Raw genomic sequence first — 27789 nt, 5'->3', positions numbered from 1 at the left:
CAGAGACAGAGGAAGAATGGGAGAGGTAGAGATAGAGATTGTAAAGAATTGGTTCATGCAATTATGTGTCTGGCAAGTCCAAAATCTGTAGAGCCAATGTCCCAGTTTGAGTCCGAAGGCTGCAAATTGTTTTGGAATCACGAGAATTCCAGTTCCAGTTTGACAAATGCCCTGAGGCAGGAAGAATTCTCTCTCACACAGGGGTCAGTCTTTTGTTCTATTCACACCTTCAACGGATTGGATTAGGCTCCTTATGGAGGATAATCTGCTTTACTCAGTCTAGTCATTTACCTTCATCTCACCCCAAAACACTCTCACAGAACCACCTAGAATGTCTGATCAGATATCTGGACATCTTGTGGCCCAGTCAAGTTGACACATACAGTTAACCATCACAATGACCAATAAACAACTTTCTGGGATTGGATTAGTTGTCCGTCTTCAACCCAAAGCAGGAGCTTCCACCTCTTTCCCATTTTAGAAAACCTATAACCCAACATAAACATTAGGCCACACTCCTCTCACAACCCTGAAGCCACACACCTCCATTGCTTTCTCCGCTGTTTCTCTTCAGTTTAGCCTTTCTTGGTGGGCCTAAAATCCCATTGCCCCCTCTTGGTGAGTCCACAGCAGCAAAAAGCACAAAATACCAACCGTTTTCTTAATAACTTCCCCATATTCCAGACATAAAAATGGAATCTTACCATACATGTTGTTTTATAATCTGCTTTCTTACTGTATCTTAGATATTATTCTATGTTAGCATAAACGGAGCTACATATTTTTTAATGGCTACAGTATTCCCTTGTAAAAATGTACCACAACTGAGTGAACTATTTCTTTATTGTTACACAGTAGGGTCATTTACAACTTTTTACCGTTGTAAACAGTGTTTTGATGTACATATGACTGTGTACACTTGTCTGAATATATATATATATATATATATATTTAATTTATTTATTTTTGGCTGCGTTGGGTCTTCGTTGCTGCGCGTGGGCTTTCTCTAGTTGCGGCGAGCGGGGACTACTCTTCGTTGTGGTGCACGGGCTTCTCATTGTGGTGGCTTCTCTTGTTGCAGAGCGTGGGCTCTAGGCTTGTGGGCTTCAATAGTTGTGGCACAAGGGCTCAGTAGTTGTGGCATGTGGGCTCTAGAGTGCAGGCTCAGTAGTTGTGGCACACGAGCTTAGTTGCTCCGCAGCAATGTGCGATCTTCCTGGACCAGGGCTCAAACCTGTGTCCCCTGCATTGGCAGGCAGATTCTTAACCACTGCACCACCACCACTAGTCCTATACTAGTTATTTTAACAGAGAAAATTTAATGTAAAGAATTGTTTAAGACCCCTCAAATAGCCAAAGCAATCTTGAGAAAGAAGAACAAAGTTGGAGGCATCATGCTTCCTGGTTTTAAACTATATTACAAAGCTATAGTAATCAAACCAGTATGGTATTCATATTTTAAAAAGACACATAGATCAATGGAACAGAATAGAGGGCCCAGAAATAAACCGACATATATATGGTCAATTAATTTACGACAATGGAGCCAAGAATATACAGCGGGGATGGGACAGTCTCTTCAATAAACACTGTTGGGAAAACTGAACAGCAACATGCAGATGAATGAAACTGGACCACTACCTCACACCATACACAAGTATTAACTCAAAATTAACTCAAAAAAGCCTTGAATGTAGGACCTGAAACCATAAAACCTCTACAAGAAAACACAGGCAATAAGCTCCTTGACATCAGTCTTGGTGATGATTTTTTGATTTGACACTAAAAGCAAAGGCAATAAAAGCAAAAATAAACATGTGGGACTACATCAAACTAAAAAGCCTCTGCACAGCAAAGAAAAACATCAACAAAATCAAAAAGCAACCTACCAAATGTGGGAAAATATTTGCAAATCACATATCCGATAAGGGACTAATTAATATCCAAAATATATAGAGAACTCATACAATTCAATACCAAAAACCCCAGAAAATCTGATTTAAAAAATGGGCAGAGGATCCAAATAGACATTTTTCCAAAGAAGACATACAGATGGCCAATGGTTACATGAAAAGGTGTTCAACATCATTAATCATCAGGGAAATGCAAATCAAAACCAAAAGGTGATATCACCTAACACCTGTTAGAATGGCTATCATCAAGAAGGCAAGAAATAAGTGTTGCTGAAGATGTGGAGAAAAAGGAATGCTTGTGCACTGTTGGTGGGAATGTAAATTGGTGCAGCTGCTATGGAAAACAGTATGAAGATGCCTCAAAATATTAAAAATACAACTACCATATGATCCAGCAATTCCACTTCTGGGTATCTATCCAAAGGAAATGAAAATACTAACTCAAAACCGTATCTGAACCCCCCCATATTCATAGCAGCATTATTAACAATAGTCAACACATGGAAGCAACCTAAGTGTCCATCAATGGATGAATGGATAAAGAAAATGTGGTATTTATACATAATGAAATATTATTCAGCCATAAAAAAGAAGGAAATCTTGCCATATGCAACAACATGGATGGACCTTGAGGGCATAATGCTAAGTGAAATAAGTAGGACGGAGAAAGATAAATACCGTATTATCTCACTTATATGTGGAATCTAAAAAGAAAAAAGCAACCCCCACTGAAACTCATAGGTCAGAGAACAGTGGGTGGTTGCCAGAGGCGGGTGAAATGGGTGAAGGTGGTCAAAAGGTACAAACGTCCAGCTATAAAATAAGTCATGGAGATGTAACATATAGCATGGTGACAACAGATAATAATACTGTATTTTATATTTGAAAGTTGCTAAGAGAATAAATCTTTTTATTTTTATTTATTTATTCAGCCATGCTGTGAAAGCACTGAGTCCTAACCACTGGACCACCAGGGAATTCTCCATGTATTTTATATATAGTAGTGTGTATATGTTAATCCAAAACTCCTAATTATTCCCGCCGCCGTCACGTGGCTATTGTAATTAAAATAAAAACAGAAAATTCAATTCCTCAACTTGCTACATTACAAGTGCTCAACAGCCACTTGTGGCTAGTGGCCATCATATTGGATACCACAGATAGAAAACATTTTAATGCTGCAAAAAGTTCCAATGGACAGTATTAATCTAACAATTGGCATTTATCTGATGTTTTGTAGTAAACAAAGTCTGTTCACCTCCATCTTTGTCTTTAATCTCATGTGATGCTGTCTTGGTTTTCTAAGAGTTCAAGGCAGTGTGACTCAAAATATGGACAGTGTGACTTAAACTGTAAACTGTTCATTACCTGCTCAGGACACTATAAATATAGAAATTGAGAATAAGCTTTCAGAAAGTTTTCTAGCAAGCTGATCTTGTCACACATTTTTATTGTATTTTACAGAAGTACCAGTCTGCAATGGATTGGAAATTTCAAATGCTGGTCCTTCACTATAGATTGTGCACTTGCAGGTACAAGTGCTCCAAGGTGCAAGGATGACTTGGACATGGTTCCGGCCCTCCAGAGCTCAGGGAAGAAGAGTGGAGGGAGCCAGAGCTGACATAAGGCTTATTTGAATTGAGCAAACATTGACATATAGACTTGACGGACGTCTGAAAATGATTCAAAAACACATAAGGACATTCATTCACTCATTTATTCATCTAGTAATTACTGAATGCCTACTATATACTAAGCACTAGGGATACAGCAGTGAACAGGATAGAAAGTGGAGTAATTGGAACACTCATATATTACTGATGTAAAAAGAGTACAGCTGCTGTGGAAAATATTTTGGTGGTTCCTCGAAAAGCTAAACACAGAATAACCACATGACACAGCAATTTCACTCCTAGGTATACACCTGAAAGAATTGAAAACAGAGACTCAAATAGATCCTCGTACGCCAATGTTCATTGCAGCATTATTCACAATAGGCAAAAGGTGGAAACAACCCAAGTGTCTATTTACAGATGAATGGATAAACAAAACGTGGTATATCCATACAACAGAACATTATTCAACCATAATGAACTTGACACATGCTACAACATGGATGAACCTTGAAAACACTGTGCTAAGTATAATAAGCCAGACACAAAAGGACAAATATTGTATAATTCAACTTACATGAAATATTTAAAACACGCAATTTCATAGAGACATAAAGTAGGTTAGAGGTTTACCAGGACTGGGGAGAGAGAAGAATGGGGAGTTAGCTATTCCTTAATGGTTACAAGGCTTTGGCTTGAGCTCATGAAAAAGTTTTGGAAACACATAGCAGTGATGGTTGCACAACACTGTAAATATAACTAATGCCAATGAATTGTACACTTAAAAATAGTTAAAATAGCAAAAAAAAAAAAAGACAACTGAACCTACTTTTATGACACAACTGCAATTCTGCTGCAAGTACAAAGTGTTAAACACGGAAGGAGCAAACAGCTATGAAGGAGGATAGGTAGTAGTCCACGAAGGCTCCAGGTAGGAGGTGGTATTTAGGAAGTTAAGATTCAGTGAGATTTCCACAAGCAGAGAAGAGATGAAAACTTCCTGGTAAGCTGTGAGATCTACTTTCCTTAAGGACCCTGGAGCCACTGCCTCGGTTATAATCTTGGCTCTGTAATTAAGTGGCTCTGTGACCCTGGGAACCTCTCTGCGCCTTAGTTTTTTTTTTTTTTTTTGCGGTACGCGGGCCTCTCACTGTTGTGGCCTCTCCCGTTGCGGAGCACAGGCTCCGGACGCGCAGGCTCCGCGGCATGTGGGATCTTCCCGGACCGGGGCACGAACCCGTGTCCCCTGCATTGGCAGGCGGACTCTCAACCACTGCGCCACCAGGGAAGCCCCATCGCCTTAGTTTATCTGTAAAATGGCGACAGTAATGGTACCTTCTGCTAGGGTTGCCGTAAGGATTAAATTAGTTAATACATGTAGAAGTGCTTAGATCAGTACTTGGCACAGAGTAAATGTTATACAAGTGTTAGCTATTCTTAATTTTTGGCCTCACAGCGGTGGCTTGCGGAATCTTAGTTCCCCGACCAGGGATCGAACCCGCGCCCTGGGCAGTGAAAGTGCGGCCCATTGGACCGCCAGGGAAGTCCCAGCTATTCCTATTTTTAATTTTTTCTTTTTTTATGAAAGTAAATGTTTACTGTGGAAAAAAACCTAAGACGAAACTAAAAATCGCTTAAAATTCTACCACCCAGAGACAATCACTGCTAAGTGTTTAGTGTATTTTCTTCCACAATTTTTTTGTACATAAATATACGGAGCTCATCCACGCACCTCTTTAGACTTTCTCCTCCGCAACTCGCACACGCCTCCAACCGTCCCACCGTTTTCTGAGCACCAAGAGTACGGATTTTGTTTAACACAAACGCCGTGCCTTGCCTTCGTCACACAAACCACGCCCCAGGTTGCCGCTCGCGCGCCGCGAGAGTTTGCGAGAGGGGGCGGGCCAGGGCGGCCTCCAAGAGGAAGTGACGTAAGCACAAGCGCCGTGATTACGCGGAGGTCGGGGAAACAGGAGAGCAGCCTAGTGCGCCGCGCTGGTTTCCGGAAGTGGCTGCTGTGGCGACATGCTTGCGGAGCTGGGTTTAATCGGGACCATAGGCGAAGATGATGAGGTGCCGGTGGAGCCAGAGACTGACTCCGAAGACCAGGAGGAGGAGGTATGAGCCGATCGGGGTGGGAGCGCGGCGGCGGGCAGCCGATGTCCTTGACTGCTTCCCTTCCCCGTGGTGCCTCGGGTCCCTGCCCCCAAGGGCTCAGCATCCTCTGCCAGGCCGGCAAGTGTCCCTGGGTCTCACCCGGACCCCCAGATCTTCCTCAGTTTGCTCGCCACTAGCTTTTCCTCACCTCCGCGCCTGTGCTCGTGCTATTCTGTGTCGCCTTGGTGAACTCAGTACCCATTCACTGAACTGATATTTAATCCAGGCGCTGTGTCATGGAGATCCAGAGAGAGAGTCAGTCCTGGTTCCTAGTCAAGGAGCCATGGTTATCCATGCGTTCATTAAGTCAGTATTCATTGACTACATGTGCTACACCTAGTGTTAAGCATTCAGGACACAGCAGTGAACAAGAAGGGCAAGGAACACCGCTCTCCTGAAGCTTATGTTGTGGTGGGGAGTTAGAGACATTAAACAGCATGGCAGTTAAAAAGGGACCGGTGTCACGAAAAGGTGCTCATCCTTTAAAGCTCCAGCTCAAGTGTTTTCCCCTCTGTGGCCTCATCTGCTTACTGACACCTCTGGTTTGGGTGTCCCTCGGCCTCTACAAATTCAGCTTTTCCAAAGCTGAACTCTGGTCTCCCTCACCCTCCCAACCTGCTTTATCTCAAGCCAGAAACCTTGGAGTTATCCAGCCTCTTTCCCCTCCAGTGTTCTGCAGGCTACCTCAGAAATCTCTCTTAAGCTTCTTTCTCCCTCAGTCCACATTGCTTCCGCCCTAGTCCAGGACACACTGCCATCTTGTACCTGGATACCTACAATCCTAACATACCTGGTCTCTAACTGTTTCTCTTGTCGCCCCCCCTTCCCCCCAAGTGTATTTTCCACTTAGCAGCCAGAATCTTTTTGTTTCTTGAATGGAAAACTATCACAGAAATATTATCACTTATATGTGGAATCTAAAATACGACACAAATGAACATATCTACGGAACAAAAACAGACTCACAAATATAGGGAACAGACTTGTGGTTGCCAAGCGGGGGGGGAGGGAAAGACTGGGAGTGTGGGGTTAGCAGATGCAACCTATTATGTATAGGATGGATAAACAACAAGGTCCTACAGTATAGCACAGGGAACTATATTCAATACCCTGTGATAAACCATAATGAGAAAGAATATGAAGAAGAATATATATGTATAACTGAGTCACTTTGCTGTACAGCAGAAATTAAACACAACATTGTAAATCAACCATACTTCAATAAAAATTTTTTTAAAAATTGTCATAGAAAAGGACTGAAGGAAATATGGCAGATGATAATGCTAAATTTCAAGTTTAGCTTGAAGTGCTACACAATTACCGATTTAAACTAGGTACTGGAGAAATGAGATATAATCATTACTACTAATAAAGTTTAGGGTCAGAGTTCTTATGAAATTGTTTAACTCAAGTAAGAAAAAAAAATCAGTATAGCACTTTTTAGCTCTCAGGGTTTTTTCTTCTGTTTATCCTCCTGAAGCCATAGTTCAGCCAGTTCTCCTTCCTTTCCCATTTCCAAATGTATGAGTTAAAAAAATTTGTTGCTGTTGTTATTTATTTCTAACTTAATTGAATTGTGGTCAGAGAACAGAGTCTGTACAATATTGATTTCTTTGAACTTATTGAAGATTTGCTTAAAAGGAATACTATGTGATCAGTTTTTGCAACTATTCCACGTGTGCTTAGAAAGAATGTACGTGCTCTAGTGCAGTGTTCTCTATATGTTCATTGGAATAAAGCTTATTAATTGTGCTGTTCACATTTTCTATGGACTTACTCATTTTTTTTGTCTGCTTGATCTGTCAGTTATTGAGATGTGTTAAAATCTCCCAGGACAATTGTAGATTATTCTACTTCTTGTCATCTGTCAGCTTTTGCCTTGTATATTTCTGTTCTCTTATTGGGTACCCTCATTTCCTTCTTCTTTTTCCAGTGTTCTTTCATCTCAGTCCCATAGTCATCCTGCCTCTCCCTCTTCCCAGGGGCCCATTGTGCTGGGCAGAAAGCAGAAAGCCTTGCAGAAGAACCGCAGTGCCGATTTCAACCCTGACTTTGTTTTCACTGAGAAGGAGGGGATGTACGATGGCAGCTGGGCCATGGCTGACGTCATGAGCCAGCTCAAGAAGAAGGTGAGACTGACACAGATAGGCAGTTCCATGCCGTAGGCTGTTAGGGTTGGACGGTGAGCTTCAGGGTCCAATGGTTTAGGAATGCCAAATGTTACATATAAATTGCTTAAAAAATGGACATAGCTATGTTACAATCGTCTATTTTCTAGGTATTCGCTCCTTGTTTTGAGTGTTAGAAAGAAACCTTTTTTATGTTGTTTTGTAACAAAAAACAATCTAGCAGCCATCCTCGGTAGTGGTGTTTTTGAAGGCTTGACTCTGCCCCACAGATACTATCACTCTTTGTCACTTGCCAGGTGATCTCATGTGGCCTTTCTCTTTAGGGTCCCTGGTTCCCACACATCACGGCCAAAACTGCCGTGAATGTCTCTGTCATCTGCTTGTTTGCCAAGACCCTGTGCTTTTCTTTGAATCTGGTTAACAAGCTAGAAGGTGCTTAAAAGTTATTTTCCATTTCACATGCTTCCGAGGGAAATACTGCCTGCTCAAGGCAGTTTAATCCAGACCCTGCTGGTCCTTGTTCTGTTTCAAATAAAACAGCATTGCCTTTTCAAAGTCATCTTGAGTGGGTTTTTTTTTTCCTTTTCATGTGTACTTCATGTAGTTACCGACTTGGTCTTACAGCGCGTACATTCTAGCAGGGTAGAAAATGACTAGACAAACAATTAAGCCGTTCCTTATGGCTGTGGTAAGCGCTGTAGCGGTTCGGGGTGCTTTGAGCGTGCATCAAGGGGGCCTGCCATTACCTCACCTTTTGAAAGTTTTAGCAAGATCCAGCGTTACCTGAATTTGCTCGCCTTTCAACAGTTTGATAGGCTAAATTATGTCCGATGGGCAAGGGGAAGAGTTTTTCCAAGTAGCATTCAGATACAATGTGACATCTCTTGGTAACTGTATCATTCTCGATATTAAACACCGACAGTGTGGGTGTTCTTACTGGTTCCAGGTAATTTGAAGTTTTTTCACAAAAAGACCATTTATTTAATGGTTTTTTGTTTGCTTGTTTGTTTTGTTGTGAATAATCTATGGATTGATTAACCTGTCCAAGTACAGATGAGCTTTTTCTATATTTGACATCTGAGACCCTACCTTAAGAAGCCCTTTGCTTTATCTCTTTCCCATACGTATGTTTCTTTTTCATCTCTTTATTTTTATCTGTAGAGGGCAGCCACAACATTAGATGAGAAGATTGAGAAAGTTCGAAAGAAAAGGAAAACAGAGGTGAGTAAGCAAAGCAGTTACTTCTCTTTGTAGGTGAGCCCTGAGCTTTACTCTCAGCATAAAGTAAAGCTTTATGGGAGCTTTATGGGAGCATAATATTTTTCCCTTCCTTCCCTTCGCTTTCCCTTCACAGGTTCTGGATTTCCTGAAGTTTGTAGTCGCCTTGCTTTATTACAGTTTCTTTTTCTAGGGTAAAGAAGCCAAGTCTGGGAAGTTGGAGAAGGAGAAAGAAGCAAAGGAGGGCTCTGAACCGGAGGAGCAGGAAGACTTTGAAGGGAAAGACGAGGAAGCCACAGAAGATGAAGAATCAGAGACTGACTACTCATCAGCTGATGAGAACATCCTCACCAAAGCAGGTAGGCAATACTGTCAGAAATGGGGACAGGAAATTGGAGTGTTCGCTTTTACTTTGTAGGTTATCCTATGCTCTTCTACACAGTTAAATTTAAGATCTCTGGGTCGACCGCCTTTCTTTTTTTTTTTTTTAATTTTTTTCTTTTTTTAAATGAATTTATTTATTTATTGGCTGCGTTGGGTCTTCATTGCTGTGCACGGGCTTTCTCTAGTTGCGGTGAGCGGGGGCTACTCTTCATTGTGGTGCGCGGACTTCTCATTGCAGTGGCTTCTCTTGTTGTGGAGCACAGGCCCTAGAATGCGTGGGCTTCAGTAGTTGTGGTGCGCAGGCTCAGTAGTTGTGGCACACAGGCTTAGCTGTTCAGTGGCACATGGGATCTTCCCGGACCAGGGTTCGAACCCGTGTCCCCGGCATTGGCAGGCAGATTCTTTAACCACTGTGCCACCAGGGAAGTCCCGACTTCTTTTCTTTTAGCTTCTCTCTCTCTTTTTTTTTTTTTTTTTTTTTTTTTTCCTGCGGTACGCGGGCCTCTCACTGTTGTGGCCTCTCCTGTTGCGGAGCACAGGCTCTGGACGCGCAGGCTGAGTGGCCATGACTCACGGGCCCAGCCGCTCCGCAGCACGGGGTATCTTCCCGGACCAGGGCACGAACCCGTGTCCCCTGCATCGGCAGGCGGACTCTCAACCACTGCGCCACCAGGGAAGCGCTAGCTTCTCTTTTTCCTTGGGATTTTGGTAGGGTTGTTGTACTTTGCAGTCAGAGTTCACTCTTTTTCTTTTTCCTTTTCTTTTTTTTTTTTTTTGGTCATGCCGCGAGGCTTGCGGCATCTTAGTTCCCCGAGCAAGGATCAAACCCAGGTACCAGCAGTGAAAGCGCCAAGTCCTAGCCACTGGACTGCCAGAGAATTCCCACGTTCACTCTTTTCCTCATCTCCAGCCCCACACAGCTGTTGACACTTCTATGACTCAAACTTATTTGGGGTGATAGGTCCCCCACCTCAGATGAGTCCAGCCACGTAGTAGGTGTTCCATTAATATTTCTTGCAGAAATGAGTGCTAAAGCGTCCTTATATAGCACAGTGGTTGGGAGTCTTGTCTCTGGAAGCTGCCAAGTTTGCTTCCTGTCTGACCTCAGGTGAGTGACTTACCTGCACGGCTGCACAGCCTCCTCTTCTGTGAGGCGACGCTGGTGACAGGAGCTCCCTCAGGTTGTTGCATGGATTCAGTGAGGTGTCCATCTACGTAATGCACTTAGGACAGTGTCTAGCAGACTGAGTGCTCAGGAAGTATGAGCCCTGATTATCAGCTCTCTTTTTCTCCATAGATACACTCAAAGTAAAGGAGCAGAAGAAGAAGAAGAAAGGACAGGTGAGCGTGGGCTTGGACAACAGTGTGCAGCTTGTTTTTACAACCCGAAAGAATTTTAAGGTCATTTAGTTCCCTTTTTGCTGAATTCTCATTCTGTCTTTTGATTTTCTGATGTAGGAAGCAGGAGGATTTTTTGAAGATGCATCTCAGTATGATGAAAACCTCTCATTCCAGGACATGAACCTTTCCCGCCCTCTTCTGAAGGTAGTGGCTTCTTTTGTCAACCATGGGATTCTTGCAGTCGCCCCGTAACCAGGCTGTCTGCCCTAAACTGGGCTCGTGGCCTCCCTGAACTCTGTTGTCCACACAGAGAACCCTCTTATGCAGAGGTTTTCGTCTTGGCCTGCACGGCCCTGCCCCTTCGGAGCCCCTCTGATGATGTCTCTCAGCAGCCATTCTGCTCTGGTCGCACTGGCCTCACTGGCCCTCACACAGGCCAGGCATCTTCTTCCTCAGGGCCTTCGTGCTTGCTGTTCCCACCACCTGGAAGATCGTTCCAGAAATCTGGTTGGGGTGCTCTTCGCCTCTTTCAGGATTCTACTCAGTATCCCCTGCTCAGTGAGACCTTCCCTGACAGCCCTTCTGTAAATTGCACTCATCCCCTCCCCATGCCCTTGCCAGCCCCCTTGACTGCTGTAGCTCTCTCCATAGCATTTATCTTCATATGACACTTGTTTGTTTTCGGCCTGTTTTTTCTACCAGATTCTAAGGGCAGGGTTGTTCCTTTTGTTTATTACTATATCCTCAGGGCCTAGATAAGTGACATACAGTAGGTGGATTGAATGACTGGGAGGGATTGAAACCTGTTTGGAAACCTGCCTTGTTTGTTTTGTGCTGAGACTCCCCCTCCTCTCCTCTCCGACCCTATCTTTTCTTTTTCTTCAGGCCATCACAGCCATGGGCTTCAAGGAGCCCACACCGATCCAGAAGGCATGCATACCTGTGGGTCTGTTGGGGAAGGACATCTGTGCCTGTGCAGCCACTGGGACAGGTAAAAAGGACAGGGACTTGGGGGTGGGGGAGGGAGAGGAGGAGGAAGAAGGAGGATGTGCAACATAGAATAGACTCTGGGTTGACTTACCAAAAGCCCACTTTGCTAAATATGCAAATATAAATTTTAATGCAATAACGTTGTATATTCTGTGTAGTAACTTCCCTTTTAAAAAATATTAATATATATTTTTCTATTTTTTTTAAAATACTCTTTACTTTTTTTAAATAGGGTAGTCACAGGTTACAGGTTTCAGGTGATCTGGTGAAGATCATTTTTGTTTAATCCTATCAGGGTGTCTCTGTAACCATGACCTCCTGTCACTCCCATGATAAGCCCCTGTCATAGGAGTAAAGATTTTATAAAAGGGATGTTTATCACAACATTGTGTGTTAGTGCAGTTAATTATATAGTCATGTAATAGAATAGAATAGAAATAGTCATGTAATAAAATACGATGCAACCATTTTAAAAAAGTAGAGTACTTAAAGAAATAGGAAAATGTATGTTTTTTTTTTAAAAGGAAGTTGCTAAACAATATATAGTGTTATTGAATTAAAATTAACATTTTTGTCCATTAAAAAAAAGATTGGTAATATAGATACTGTTTTGGTAATGCTTACCTCTGGTTGGCTGAACTGTGGGTGATTTTTATTGCTTTTTTTTTTTATTTTGTATTTCCCAGATTTTTTACATTGACCATGTGATTGATTGATTGATTGATTTTTTTGTTTGTTTGTTTGTTTTGCGGTGTGTGGGCCTCTCACTGTTGCGGAGCATAGGCTCCGGATGCGCAGGCTCAGCGACCATGGCTTATGGGCCCAGCCGCTCCGCGGCATGTGGGATCTTCCCAGACCAGGGCACGAACCCGTGTCCCCTGCATTGGCAGGCGGACCCCCAACCACTGCACCACCAGGGAAGCCCAATTGATTGATTTTTAAAATTTATTTTATTTATTTATTTTTGGCTGTGTTGTTTCTTCATTGCTGCATGCGGGCTTTCTCTAGTTGCGGTGCGGGGGCTACTCTTTGTTGCAGCGCACAGGCTTCTCACTGCGGTGGCTTCTCTTGTTGCAGAGCATGGGCTCTAGCCATGAGGGCTTCAGTAGTTGTGGCAGGCAGGCTCAGTAGTTGTGGCTCGCGGGCTCTAGAGCGCAGGCTCAGTAGTTGTGGTACACGGGCTTAGTTGCTCTGCGGCATGTGGGATCTTCCCGGACCAGGGCTCGAACCTGTGTCCCCAGCATTGGCAGGTGGATTCTTAACCACTGTGCCACCAGGGAAGCCCTGACCATGTGATTTAAAATCAGAAAAAAAGTTTTATGAAAAATAAGTTGCTTCATTTCCCTCTGAGTAGATATGTAGGTTTTCTGTGTGCAGGTGAAAACCTGGACCTGGGAAGGACAGAAGCTTTTCTCATTTTGCTTTCCTGCTGCCCTTCCCTCCAGGTAAAACTGCAGCTTTTGCCCTTCCCGTCTTGGAGCGTCTGATCTACAAACCCCGCCAGGCTCCGATGACCCGTGTGCTGGTGCTGGTTCCCACCCGGGAACTGGGCATCCAGGTGCACTCCGTCACCAAGCAGCTGGCCCAGTTCTGCAGCATCACCACCTGCCTGGCTGTGGGTGAGTGTCTGGCTGAGGGCTGGCTGCCTCTGACAGAGTGTGGCACGGTGGAGGGGGGATGTGCACCACTGTCTGAGGGTGATGGGTGCAGGAAAGCCTTCATGTGATTGAAACCAGTTAAAAACCAGATGACGTTTTCACAGTAGATAGTGAGGGCGATGGGGAGGGCTTTGACTGAGGCTTCACCAGCCTTGCAAAACGAAACTTCAAAATGATGAAACAAATTTTTTCTTGATACTGAACAAATTTAGGATATAATTTTGTCTTGCATGAATAATGAATCAGATATTTATTGGGGCAGAATCTTTCTGATGATGTTATATGATAGTGTTATCTAACCTTCATTTTACCCTCCTTATGCAGTAGGAAATTGTAGGTGATTTAGAAAGATTATCAGTTTCTCAGCTGCATCTCTCAGTTGGTGGACGGTTGAATTGTTGTATTCTGAAGTGGCTTTGTGTCATCATCGTTTTAGATTTTTGCACTTGGCACAATTGTAATTAAATAATCTGTCTCTCCCACCATATCGTAAAATCTGCGCAAGTGGGGCCTCTGTCAGTCTCGTGCTCTGCCGTTTGCTCAGCATCTGCCGCGGGAGCTGGCAGGTAGCAGGGCTCAAGGCCGTACTGGTGGGTGACTCAGCTGGCTGCCTGGTGGGCTTTGCTTTTTGCAGGCGGCCTGGACGTGAAGTCTCAGGAAGCAGCCCTCCGGGCAGCGCCTGACATCCTCATCGCCACCCCGGGCCGGCTCATCGATCACCTCCACAACTGCCCTTCCTTCCACCTGAGCAGCATCGAAGTGCTCATCCTGGATGAGGCTGACAGGTACACCTGAAATGGTGGGGTCCCCAGGGCCACACCCCGGGGCGGGAACCTGCACTCTGCCTGGTCCTACCTGGCTCTGACCAGTTCAGCTGTTCACGTTTGAGCCTTTTTGTCCATCTTAGCCTGGATTATCCTGCTCTTTTTCTGTAATGTGATGGTTAAGAGGGAAGGCAAGTTAAATTCTGGCTCCACCGCTTCCTGAGATTGGGAAACGTTAGAGTCTTAAAGCAAATCTTTTCTTGTTTGTAAGTCGGGGATAAGTACCCACCTCATGCTGTTGAAGATTCAAGGAGTAACTCCGGTATAGTGCCAGTGCATAGGGAGCATTCAACCGACAGCCTCGATTACTCTGCAGGCTCCCCCTCCTTCCCCGCTCCCTCCTCTTCCCTCCCTCCCTCTCTTCCTTCCTTTCTCTCATTCGTGTCTCATCTGCTCACCTCTTTCCTTCGTGACTCAACAGAATGAACTCTTAATGAACTGGACTGCTGTGGAGGTGGCAGGGTAAGGAGGCTGTTCAAGTTTACTCTCAAACTGAAGCATCTCCAAACTAACCAGGTCCTTAACCAAGTTTCTCATCCTCTGTGCCCCTCTCCCGCTTCCCATCCCACTGAAGGGCAACTCCAGCCTTCTAGTTGTTCAGGCCATATTCTCAGTGCCATTTTTGTCTCCTCATTTTCTCATCCCCCCAGGATATCCATTGGTAAATCCCATCCACACACTCCCACTTTGGGGCTTCTCTTCTGCATCGTTGTTCCCTCAGCTTGGAATGACCTCCTGTACCTCCTCAGGTTTCTGCTCCAGCTGTCACTTTGCTGGCCACTCTATAACAGTTCCTGGGACCTCCCCGGTGGTCCAGTGGTTAAGAATCCGCTTGCGGGCTTCCCTGGTGGCGCAGTGGTTGAGAGTCCACCTGCCGATGCAGGGGACACGGGTTCGTGCCCCAGTCTAGGAAGATCCCACATGCCGCGGAGCGGCTGGGCCCGTGAGCCATGGCCGCTCAGCCTGTGCGTCCGGAGCCTGTGCTCCGCAATGGGAGAGGCCACAACAGTGAGAGGCCCACGTACAGCAAAAAAAAAAAAAAAAATAGAATCTGCTTGCCAATGCAAGGGACATGGGTTCGACCCCTGAAGATCCCACGTGCCGCAGGGCAACTAAGCCCATGCGCCACAACTGCTGAGCCTGCACGCCACAACTACTGAAGCCCGTGCACCTAGAGTCTGTGCTCCGCAACAAGAGAAGCCACCACGATGAGAAGCCGACGCACCACAATGAAGAGTAGCTACCGTTCACCGCAACTAGAGAGAAAAGCCTGTGTACAGCAACGAAGACCCGATGCAGCCCCCCAAAATAAATAAATAAATAAATGAAATATTTTAAAAAAACAAAAAAAAAAATAGTTCCTCCCTTCCCCCCACACCCCCGCCTCGTCCTTCCCTTCCTGCCTTATGTTCTCTGAGGTGCTACACCTCCTTGACCTCCCGCATTGTTACCTGAATGCTCGTGTGGTGGCTGTGTCCCTCTTCTCCCCAGAACTTCATGTTCGAGAAGGGCCGACTTTGTGTTTGTGTTGCCTGCTGCCACATCCCAGTGCCAGGGCCGTGTCTAGAGTCTAGCAGGTGCACAATAGGTGTTGAATAACTGGTAGACTGCCTCCCACGAGCATTCTTGAGGCCTGAAGGAGGTAAAGGAGATCGTTCTAAGCCAAGGGAACATGATCTGATTTAGGTTTTAAATATCAAAAATATCAGTGTCTCAAAAGACCAAGAAAGGCTGTGGAAGTTTCAGACTGAGACCAAAGAGACACGACAACTAAAGGTGATACCTGTCCCTCAACTGCAGCCTGAACTGGACAAGAAATACTGTAAAGGATTGGATGGGTTGAAAAAATTGGAGTCACAGTAATCTCACAGATGACTGTTATCTGCAAAGAGAAAGAGGTTCCTTTCCTAGTGGAGAGTGGTAGACACCACTTCAACCAAGTGACCAAACTGTGATGCTGGAACAAACTGTCTATCTCCGGATGGAGTGAGAGTGAGGTGCACAGCTGCCCCCCACCCCGCTCCCAGCAATGATTGTTAAATCCAGTCACTGGGGAATAATTAGACATATTCAGAGTGTGAAAAAGGATGAGAGGACTTTGTAGACTAAGGGAGACTAAAGAGATGTGACAACCAAGTACAACGTAGGAACTGTCATTCCTGGACTAAAAAAATAAAAAGACAGCTCTAGAATGACGTTTGGGGGACAGTTAGGGAAAACTGAATGTACATTGTACTTTACTTTAGATATCATTCAGACACTTGAATTTCTCAGGTGTGGTAACGACATTGTGTTTATGTAGGAGAAAGTCACCGTTCTTAGGGAATGTGTGCTGAAATATTTAGGGGTCCGGTGTCATGATATCTGCAACTTAATAGCATATGATTCAGCAAAAGAAAAAAAAGAAAGACTAAGCAAATATAAAATGATAATGATAATTCTTGGTGAATCTTGGAAAAAGGGTAAAACAATGCTAATAAAATAAGTAAATAAATGAGCCTGAAACATAACCAATGACAGTATCGAAACATCATCTGTGCAGTGTTTTCTGTCCTTCATCGATACAGATGCAAGCCCAGTCCATTTCTCTTGATTCCTCCCCTCCCCTGCTTGCCAGGATGCTGGATGAGTACTTCGAGGAGCAGATGAAGGAGATCATCCGAATGTGTTCCCACCACCGCCAGACCATGCTCTTCTCAGCCACGATGACGGATGAGGTGGGCTGTAGGGAACAGAGGGACGGCGCAGAGGACCCCGGGCTGAGCGGGAGCCCCGGCTTGCCTCCCTCCCTGCCTCCTGACAGGCTGGTCAGTGCCCCTGCCTTTGTGCCTGGCAGGTGAAAGATCTGGCTTCTGTCTCCTTGAAGAATCCCGTCCGGATATTTGTGAACAGCAACACGGACGTGGCCCCCTTCTTGCGGCAGGAGTTCATCCGGATCCGGCCAAACCGGGAAGGGGACCGGGAAGCCATCGTGGCAGGTGAAAGCCCAGGGTGGGACTGAGCAGGGAGGGCTGCTCAGCTCCCCTGAGCTTCACACCGAAGTGTTGGTCTTTCCCCGGCGACTCCTCCATCCGGTCTCCCGTGCCCCAGCGTGTGGTACTGCTGTTCCTCTGCTCCACGAGTTCTTCCTCCCTTTCTTTCGTCGCTTCACCTCCCTTCCACCATCCAGTCCTCTTTATGTCCTGCTGAACTCCTAGCCACTTCCCTCCAGCTGCCCCTCTGGCCCTTCGTCCAGGCCACTACTGTGTCACCTGGATTGTTGCAGTGGCCTCTGACCTGGCCGTCTGCTTCCACCCTGTCCTGTGGAAGGTGCCTTCTCCACACTGCAGACCATTTAAAAGGATCATGTACAAACAAGCATTCGCTCCTGTTCCTTCGCTCTTTAAACCCCCTGGTGTCTTCCATTGCTCTTAGACTGAAATCCGTGCTCCCTAGCGAGTCCTGTAAGACCCCTGGACCTGCCCCGGCCTGCCCGGAGCCCCCGGCCTTGGTGCCTTAGCTCATGGCCCTCCAGCCACACCCGCCTGCTTTCGCTTTCTCAAACCCCCCAAGCTTTTGCTCTTTCCTCTGCCTGGAATCTTCCCCCAAATCTTCTCGTGGATGAGACTGCCTTGTCATTCAGCCTAATGTCACCTCCTCAGAGAGGCCAGCCCTGAAGCTGCCGCATCTTCTCTTCATTCTCTCACGGCATTTACCGCCCTTGAGAATTGGGACTCGGCCTCTCCGTCTCTGCCCTGGAGTGGGAGCTCCCCAAGGCAGGGGCCTCACCTGCCACCCCCGAACCAGGCACAGCAGCCGCTTTGCAGGCGAGGAGGGAGGACGTGCTGGAGGCAGCCACCCGCTCACTCTTCTCTCCCTGGCAGCTCTGTTGATGAGAACCTTCACCGACCACGTGATGCTGTTCACCCAGACCAAGAAGCAGGCCCACCGCATGCACATCCTCCTGGGGCTGATGGGGCTGCAGGTGGGCGAGCTCCACGGCAACCTGTCACAGACGCAGCGGTTGGAGGCCCTCCGGTAAAGTTTCGGGGGCTGAGGCTCCCACCCATCCTTCAGAGGGGGCTCTGTTCATTCCAGAGACGGAAAGTACCCTCCAGAGGTCATGTGTGAGTGGTACCAGGGGATACAGTACAGTTCCCCACTTCACAAATTCTAGCCTAACCATTTTAAGGTCAGGTCTTAGAGACATTCAGAACTCTGACTTTGTACAAAATGATACTCTTGCCCCAGGATTTGAGCGTGGGAGCTGCTGAGCGGGGTCACAGCAGGAAATTGACTTGGGATGATGCAGCACACACTCTGATCTCTGCAGCCTTTCCAGAGCAGGGGACATACCCAGGTCTGCTAGAATGAGATCCTGAAGCAAATCCATTCGTATTTCTTGAGCACTTACCTTGCCAGGCCCTGTGCTTTTCCACGTGGTTTCTTGTTTAACTCTCGCAGAATCGAGTCAGCTTGGTAGGCAAGGAGGAACCCTTTAGGACTCTCCACTGGTCCTTATTCACACAGGCAGCTGACAGTTGTTTCTTAAAGGCTGTTTTCAATGCTGAGGCACTTGCCTCTGCTCCGTGTTATAGTCTAGCTCTGTGGTTCCCAAGCTTCTCTATTTATAGGAATTGCTGTTTAAAGTGGTATACACAAAACTACATTTGCTCTATGTCGTGGGATGTTTGGGGGGCATGTGAGTGTCGTTAGGCTGACACTTAGGATCTGTCTCCACTGTGATGGTCTGTACTCTGCTGCTTGACTCCAGAAGGGTTTGTGTTCTCTTCGCTGGCTCAGGCTTCTGCAGAGTATTGACTGGGGTCAGGTATTCAGAGGAACATGTTTGTGGCTGTTTCCAGGCGCTTTAAGGATGAACAGATTGACATCCTCGTGGCCACAGATGTAGCAGCCCGTGGACTTGACATCGATGGGGTCAAAACGGTGAGCAGGCCCCATCTTCCTTGAGTTTTTGCTGGGAGTCCTTTTGCCTCCTCACGTCCCCCTCTCCCCGCCGACTCCCAGGTCTGACTGATGCTTAACTTTGGCCTTCCAGGTCATCAACTTCACGATGCCCAACACCATCAAGCATTATGTCCACCGGGTGGGGCGAACAGCTCGTGCCGGCCGGGCCGGGCGCTCAGTCTCTCTGGTGGGAGAGGAGGAGCGGAAGATGCTGAAGGAGATCGTGAAGGCTGCCAAGGCCCCCGTGAAGGCCCGGACGCCGCCCCAGGGTGAGCAGGCGTCAGTGCCACGGCTCAGGGCGGTTCGGGTGGGTGGGGGAGCATCCTAGCTCAGACCCCGAAGGACGGGGCAGCGGGCAGAGGGTAATGGGTGAGAGCAGGCGCTTTGCAGTTAGGAGCCAGATTTGAATCCCAGCTCTGCCACTTCCTTGCTGAGGGGCCCCGGGCAGGTCTCCCCTTGCCTCTCTGGGCTTCATTCTCTCTGTGTGTGAAAGGGACTGAGGAGAGACTTGTGCCCCAAGTGCTTAGTCATAGGTATTCGCCAGCCTTTGGGAAGAGAAGGCCTCTTTTTTTTTTTTTTTTTTTTTTTTTTTGCGGTACGCGGGCCTCTCACTGTTGTGGCCTCTCCCGTTGCGGAGCACAGGCTCTGGACACGCTGGCTGAGCGGCCATGGCTCATGGGCCCAGCCACTCCGCGGCATGTGGGATCTTCCTGGACCGGGGCACGAACCCGCGTCCCCTGCATCGGCAGGCGGACTCTCAACCACTGCGCCACCAGGGAAGCCCAAGAAGGCCTCTTAAGGCACCACCCCCACTAACCCTTCACCACTTCCTCTTGGTGGGGGCCCCGGATGGGGAGGAAGTCAGCACTTACTCTTTTCGTATATCTTTCATTCCTTTTTTACTCATCTGTAGCGGTCATATAATGCACATCGTTAAAAAAATTTTTTTTTAAGTTACAAAAGTAATATGTATTCAGTGTTGGAAAAAAGTAAATCAAATAAGAGTAAAAATGTAATTGTATGTGAAAGAGCTCACCACTCACAGCATTTAGATACACATCTTTTCAAGACCTTTTTTTCCATTCATAGGTCTTTTTTTTTTCCTTTCATTTAAAAAAATTTCATTTAATTCATTCAGTCTATTGCTGTTTGTTGTATTCTAAGTATTGGGGATACAGCAGGAAACAAAACAGCTGACACTGTTGGGAAAAAGACACAATAAATAAGCTAATTGTAGGTGTGATTGAGAACGACAGGAGAAGTGCCTACTTTAGAAAAGCTGCTGAGAAAAGGCCTCTGACAGATGGCATTTGAGCCGAGTCCCGGATGACAAGAATGAGATGGCTGTGGGTGGTCTGGGGACAGAGTGTGCCAAGCACGGAAAACCAGGGCAAAGCCTCAGAGACAGGAACACACTTGATGTGGGAGTAGAAGACAGGGAGGACCAGAGGCCCGAGGCCTGTGAGCAAGGGGTAGGCAGAGGTCAGAGAGGTAGGCAGGGGCCATGCTGAGGAGTTTGGAATTTATTCCACGAGCATCAGGAAGCCTTTGGGGAGGTGTTAAGCAGAGCAGCCACACATAAAAAACCCCCCAAAAACCCAGTTTTCTGCGTCACTAAATACCCATCTGAGGGCTTCCCTGGTAGCGCAGTGGTTAAGAATCTGTCTGCCAATGCAGGGGACATGGGTTCGAGCCCTGGTCAGGGAAGACCCCACATGCCGCGGAGCAACTAAGCTCACGCGCTGCAACTACTGAGCCTGCGCTCTAGAGCCCGCGAGCCACAACTACTGAGGCCGCATGCCAGGACTACTGAAGCCTGTGTGCCTAGAGCCCGTGCTCCACAGCAAGAGAAGCCACCGCAATGAGAAGCCCAAGCGCAGCAATGAAGACCCAACACAGCCAAAAATAAATAAATAAATAATTAAAGAAAAATCGCCATCTGCGTTGTTTGCATCAGCTACACCATGTTCATCCTTATTTTAAAATCTTTTTCATTCTTCTCCCCTGAGATGTCATCCTCAAATTCCGGGACAAGATTGAGAAAATGGAGAAGGATGTGTATGCAGTTCTGCAGTTAGAGGCTGAAGAAAAAGAGATGCAAAAGTCAGAAGCCCAGGTGAGGCTGTGAGGAGCGCTCTGGTCCACATGCTGCTTAGTAAGCAGACTGCATGGGCCCCGGCTGGTCTGCCTTCTGATATGCTGTGTCTGCCAAACATATCATCAGAGCCCCAAGTATTTACAGGCAGTGGCTTCCTGCAGCCACCATGTTCTGTATTATCTGATGTAGGTTTCATGGCAGGCATCCTTTTGCTGTCCCCACAGATCAACACAGCACAGCGGCTCCTGGAGAAAGGGAAGGGGGCACCAAACCCTGAGCCTGAAAGGAGCTGGTTCCAGACCAAAGAAGAGAGGAAGAAGGAAAAAAGTATGTTGGGGAGGTTCCTCAAAAAGCTAAACATAGAATTACCATCAGGTCCAGCAATTCCACTCCTAGGTCTATACCCCAAAGAACAGAAAACAGGGACTCAAACAGATACTTGTATGCCAGTATTCATTGAAGCATTATTCACAATAGCCAAAGGGTGGAAACAACCATGTTCATCAGCAGATGAATGGATACACAGAATGTGGTAGGTACATACAATGGGATATTAATTCAGCCATAATGAAGTTCTGGTACATGCCATAAGGATGAACCTTGGAAACATGCTAAGTGAAATAATCCAGACAAAGGGACACATCTTTATGATTCCATTTATAATAGGTACCTAGATAGGCAAATGCATAGACACAGAAAGTAGAATAGAGATTACCAGGAGCCATGGGGAAGCTCTAATGGTAATAGAGCTTCTGTTTGGGATGATGAAAAAGTTTTAGAAACAGATAATGGTGATGATTGTACAATATTGTGAATGTCATTAATGCTACCGAATTGTACACTAAAGAATGGGTAAAATGGCAAACTTTGTTATATATATTTTGCCACAATTTAGAAAAAGTAAGTCAGAAAGATATTTAGATATATATATTCCCTTTTCTCTCCCTTTAAAAAACAAACAAATTCACATTGTCTACACCTTGCTTTTTTCAATGAATTTTGTAGTTTGGAGATCATTTTATATAGGCACATATATAGCTGCCTTTTCTTGTTTTCAGTGGCTATGTGGTCTTCCATCACATAGGTGGATTATAGTTTATTTTAATTAGTTCCCCATTGAGGGACATTGAGGTTGTTTCCAATCTTTTGCTATTATAAACAAGTGATGTAGTAGATAGCTATACAGATGCCCTTTCACAATTAAGCAAGCATATTTGATTTACAAGGTAAGTTCCAAAAAGTGAAATTGTAGGTCAGAGGCTATGTGTATTCATTATTTTGTTAGGGATTGCAAAATTACCCTCCAAAGAGGTAGTACCAGCATTTAAGAAATACTGTCTGTATTTGATGGGACAAAAAATTAAGGTGATGTATGTTAAGTTTCTGTGTTATAAATAGAGTTATAACTATATTGTGGGAAGGGGTGGGAAGTATATCTTTCATAATATGAGGCAGATATATAATGAATGTCTCAAGTAGATTAATTAAGAAATAGTGGAACCAGCAGGTTATTTAGTGAGATGGAGGTAACTGCCAGGAGAGGAAGTGACTGCTGCTTTTCATTTTAAGCCCTTAAATGTATCACTTTTAAGTATGTACACTTCTTTTTTTTTTTTTTTTTTGCGGTACCTGGGCCTCTCACTGTTGTGGCCCCTCCCATTGCGGAGCACAGGCTCCGGATGCGCAGGCTTAGTGGCCATGGCTCATGGGCCCAGCCGCTCCACGGCATGTGGGATCTTCCTGGACCGGGGCACAAACCCGCGTCCCCTGCATCGGCAGGCGGACTCCCAACCACTGTGCCACCAGGGAAGCCCAAATATGTACACTTCTTATTGTAAGTTTAAAAAAAGATTTTATGAAATGGTACCTGGACTCTCGTGCTCTCTTCTCATCCCAGTTGCCAAGGCTCTGCAGGAGTTTGACTTAGCCATGAGAGGAAAGAAGAAAAGGAAGAAGTTTATGAAGGATGTCAAGAAAAAGGGGGAGATGACAGTGAGTAGCCTCCCCTTTGGAGTTGGGTCCCTGCCTGAGGATGTGGGTCAAGGCTGCCAGGTCTGTTCCACACTTACATGTCATCCTCTCCCCAGGCAGACGAAAGGTCCCAGTTTGAAATCCTCAAGGCACAGATGTTCGCTGAGCGGCTGGCCAAGAGGAACCGCAGAGCCAAGCGGGCCAGAGCAATGCCCGAGGAGGAGCCAGCGAGGGGCCCTGGTAGGCAGATGGGGAACCTGAAGGAGCTGGTAGGAAGGCTCTGCCTGAAACCTGGGCTTGTGGTCAGGGACAAAAGGGGAGGGATGATGATAAGAGCCCACACTTTTTGACTAATGAGTATGTAGGTGTGTACAGCTGTCCTTTATTGGCTCCAAGGGGTGAAGTGACCCCATGTTTAGTAGCATTTGAACACAAGCCTTTCTGATTCTGGAGCCTAAATCCTTACCAGCTGCTGCTTGAAGGAATGGGTCAGGGTGGAATGAGGGGAAGATGTTTTCAGCCCATTTTATGTTTACATGGTCCATTCCACCTTTGGACTCTGCAGGCATCCTTTGGAGTGGTTCTTCACACCTGGTACTTGTGATTCCTTATCTCTTTTCTGCTGGGATCTGATGTCTTGCTTCCATGTCAAAACATCAGGCCAGAGCATCCACTGAACTTGGAACCATTACCTTGAGCTTAAGGGGATTTAGGAGCTTGGGACAAAAAGGCCATATCTAACCCATTCTCTCTGTGCACAGCAAAGAAGCAAAAGCAGGTGAAGAAATCTGTATTTGACGAAGAACTCACCAACACAAGCAAGAAGGCCCTGAAACAGTATCGAGCTGGGTAGGGTTTTAAGTCATCATGGAGCTCTTGGTATTCTGATGAAAGCTATGAATCTTCTCCCTCCTTCCTTCCCCACTCCCAATTCTCATATACCTACAGCTTTATAATGCAGGCATGCCTCATTTTATTGTATTTTGCTTTATTGCACTTCGCTTTTTGCACTTCGCAGATATTGCAGTTTTTACAAGTTGAAGGTTTGTGGCAACCCTGCGTTGTCAGATGATGGTTAGCCTTTTTTTAGCAATAGAGTATTTTTATTTTTTAAATTTTTATTTATTTATTTTCTGGCCGCACCACACACTTGCAGGATCTTAGTTCCCCGACCAGGGATCGAACCTGGGTCCCAGCAGTGAAAGTGCGGAGTACTAACCACTGGACCACCAGGGAATTCCCAGCAATAGAGTATTTTTAAATTAAGATATGTGCATTGTTTTTCTTTTTAGATGTAATGCTATTGCACACTTTATTAAGACACTATAGTATAGTGTAAACGTAACCGTTACATGCATTGGGAAACCACTAAATCCGTGTGACTTGCTTTATTGTGATACTCACTTTATTGCAGTCGTCTGGAGCCAAACCCTCAATATCTTTGAGGTCTGCCTGTATATAATTTTAAGGGCTCCTGTCTGTCCCCTTCCCCGCCAGCCCATCTGTGGATTCCCAGGGTGAGAGTAAGAGAAGTGTTAAGGCCCTCCTGCCTTGGAGGTGAAATAGCACATTTTTGGTTCAGAAATAGAGCTTTCTCTCAGGGGAGTGATAGAACCCCAAAGAAAGGATTCTGGTGTGCTCTTGGGAATGTGCTTTCCTCCTCATATCCTCTGGGCTGGGGTTGGTGGCTGGGTAAACTAAGTTACCCCAGCAGTTTTATTACATACACAAGAAGGAAGAGCCTCTTCGTCTTGTTTTAGTGCTGGGCCCTGACTTCCATAAACCCATATTATCAGGTGGAAGAACACAGACTTAGAACCTCAGGCCCTGAAAATGACACATCTGTGGTGCTGCTGCTTTGTGTGGGAGCTGGTAGGATGGGGGGTGAAACATTACCTGCTTGTCCAATATTTTGCCGTCTTCTCTCATTCACAGCCCCTCCTTTGAAGAAAGAAAACAATTGGGCTTGCCCCACCAGAGACGAGGAGGAAACTTTAAATCTAAATCCAGGTAATGTTTATAGTTCTGGAGGACCAGAGGCTATGAGTGGGGTTGGAGAGGAAAGCTTTCCTGGGAAAGGAGCTTCTCCTTCCTCTTTCTGGTCTTAGCGTTGGTCTTTACTCTGCTCATTTTCTTCATAGGTACAAGAGGAGGAAGTAGCCGTGGTGGCCTGAAGAAGTTCATGGGGCGGCTCTTAGATCCCTTCTTTGTGGGAAGTCATCCCGGTTTGGTCTCTCTTTTCTGTTTGTAAAAAAATTATTTAAAACTTTAATACATCTTTGTCATTTGTACATTAAAGAAACGGAAAAGTTGGGGGTGGTGGTGGTACATAGCTGTTTCCTAAGCATCCTAAGCATCCTTGTCAGCAAAGGTTCTTTCCCGTTTTTTTTTTTTTTTTTTGTTTTTTTTTTTTTTTGCGGTACGCGGGCCTCTCACTGCTGTGGCCTCTCCCGTTGCGGAGCACAGGCTCTGGACGCGCAGGCTCAGCAGCCATGGCTCACGGGCCCAGCCGCTCCGCGGCATGTGGGATCTTCCCGGACCGGGGCACGAACCCGTGTCCCCTGCATCGGAAGGCGGACTCTCAACCACTGCGCCACCAGGGAAGCCCCAAGACTCCTTTCTTGATTAGCTTTCACATAAAGAAAATACTAGGGGACTTCCCTGGTGGCGCAGTGGCTGAGAATCTGCCTGCCAGTGCAGGGGACACGGGTTCAGGCCCTGGTCCAAGAAGATCCCACATGCCGTGGAGCAACTACGCCTGTGCGCCACAACTACTGAGCCTATGCTCTAAGAACCCGCAAGCCACAACTACTGAGCCTGCAAGCCACAACTGCTGAAGCCCGCACGTCTAGAGCCCGTGCTCCACAACAAGAGAAGCCACCACAATGAGAAGCCGCATGCAACAACAAAGAGTAGCCCCCGCTCGCCGCAACTAGAGAAAGCCCGCGTGCGGCAATGAAGACCCAACGCAGCCAAAAATAAACTAATTAGAAAAAGAAAATACCAAATGGAAGAAGTATTTTTGGGAGGCTGAAGAGACCAGTCTAATTATATATCTTATCCTGTCTCTTCCCTCCATAGCACAGTCTACGTCGTCTGCTAGCTTGGCACTGCCATATATACTTGGTATGCATCTCTATGCTTGTAGAGGAGCTGGGTGTGGAATAAGGATATTCGTGCTAGAAGTTCTGTCAATGTCCTAAAACAAAAAGCTGTCATCTATTGAGCACCAGCCGTGTGCCAGACATTTCTGTGTACTGAGCACTGTTTCATTCAGTTCACTACAGCCCTATGAGGCAGGTACTGTTATCCCCATTTTGCAGATAAAGAAACAGAGGCTTAGAAAGATGGAGTAAGTTTCCAAAATTGCACAGTTGGGAATTCAAGTTTTTGAAATCATGGTATATCTCAACCTATACCTTTACTATGGTGTGGAAGTGCTACTGGAGAGACGGAAGCTCAAAGGGGACAGAAAGGGTACCACATAGGGGCTTACCTGGTGGTCCAGTGGCTAAGACTGCGCTTCCACTGCACGGGGCACAGTTTTGATCCCCAGTAGGGGGACTAAGATCCTGTATGCCATGCGGCACGGCCAAAAAAACCCAGAAAAGGGTACCAGATAAATTAGCTCTTTGTTGCAAAAAAACAGGTTGTACCCTGTAGAATGGTGGTTCTCATCCTTTTCTGAATCACAGGTCCCTTTGACAATTAGATTGAAAGCCAGAGGACACTCCTTGGGAAAATTGTGATTGTAGTTTATGTCATAATTTTAAGCAGTACACAGACCTTTTTCTTTCAGCTCAAAAATTATTATCCAGTAGCATATACCCTCAAGATTAGAGTATGTTTAACGCTATTCATTTAGGCTGTACCTAAAAGTTGCCAACAGAGGGTTCCAGTTCAGTAAATACTGGCACACACACAAGATGGAGACCAGGGATTGAACCCGTGCCCCACGGAGTGGAAGCACAGAGTCTTAACCACCGGACTGCCAGGGCAGTCCCAGACTCACCGTTTTGTTCTTGTTTTTGCGGTACGCGGGCCTCTCACTGTTTTGGCCTCTCCCGTTGCGGAGCACAGGCTCCGGTCGCGCAGGCCCAGTGGCCATGGCTCACAGGCCCAGCCACTCTGCGGCATGTGGGATCTTCCCGGACCAGGGCACGAACCCGCGTCCCTTGCATCAACAGGCGGACTCTCAACCACTGCGCCACCAGGGAAGCCCAGAGTCACCGTTTTTACATGCTTACAGAAAGATCCCCAAGCTAGATCGTTAGGCCAAGTGCAGAACTACGTACTTTTTTAAGGGTTAGATATTGGATATGCACAGATTGATCGATTTTCTCTGGGAGAACTCATAAAGCTGTTAATAGGAGTGCCTCTGGGGAAGGAAACTTCAAGTATACCTTTGGAGTTTTCTTTTCACCAAGAGTGAAAATGACTTACCAGCCAAAGACACAGACTCCTCGTAGGCACTGCCTCCATTCCCATCCTCACTGTCTCAAGCTGCTTGAGCTGCTTTTAACAGTTGAGGACAAACACAGACCAC

General features: G+C 46.1%; 2 protein-coding genes across 2 annotated transcripts in view; one reads left to right on the top strand and one right to left on the bottom strand.

Moving 5' to 3' along the window:
• The window catches only part of STAU1 (staufen double-stranded RNA binding protein 1), a 90611-nt gene extending 85334 nt beyond the window's left edge, over positions 1-5277 (bottom strand). The window contains exon 1 of the mRNA XM_060033443.2: positions 5259-5277. The gene's annotated coding sequence lies outside the window, so the exon portion shown is untranslated. The remainder of the gene's footprint in view (positions 1-5258) is intronic.
• Positions 5278-5492: 215 nt separating this feature from the next.
• DDX27 (DEAD-box helicase 27) lies at positions 5493-25515 on the top strand. Its single transcript, XM_060033438.1, has 21 exons — positions 5493-5644; positions 7666-7812; positions 8974-9033; positions 9224-9389; positions 10712-10755; positions 10873-10959; positions 11641-11746; positions 13191-13364; positions 14038-14188; positions 16845-16944; positions 17064-17205; positions 18091-18244; positions 19072-19153; positions 19266-19443; positions 21184-21290; positions 21497-21599; positions 23170-23264; positions 23360-23483; positions 24005-24092; positions 25179-25253; positions 25385-25515. The coding sequence occupies exons 1-21, from the start codon at positions 5552-5554 to the stop codon at positions 25401-25403; spliced, it is 2295 nt and encodes a 764-aa protein (XP_059889421.1). The 5' UTR covers positions 5493-5551; the 3' UTR covers positions 25404-25515.
• Positions 25516-27789: the final 2274 nt, after the last annotated feature.

This window comes from Delphinus delphis, chromosome 15, assembly GCF_949987515.2.
Source record: "Delphinus delphis chromosome 15, mDelDel1.2, whole genome shotgun sequence".
In the NCBI taxonomy this organism is placed as follows: Eukaryota; Metazoa; Chordata; class Mammalia; order Artiodactyla; family Delphinidae; genus Delphinus; species Delphinus delphis.
This window is presented reverse-complemented; position numbering and strand designations above follow the sequence as displayed.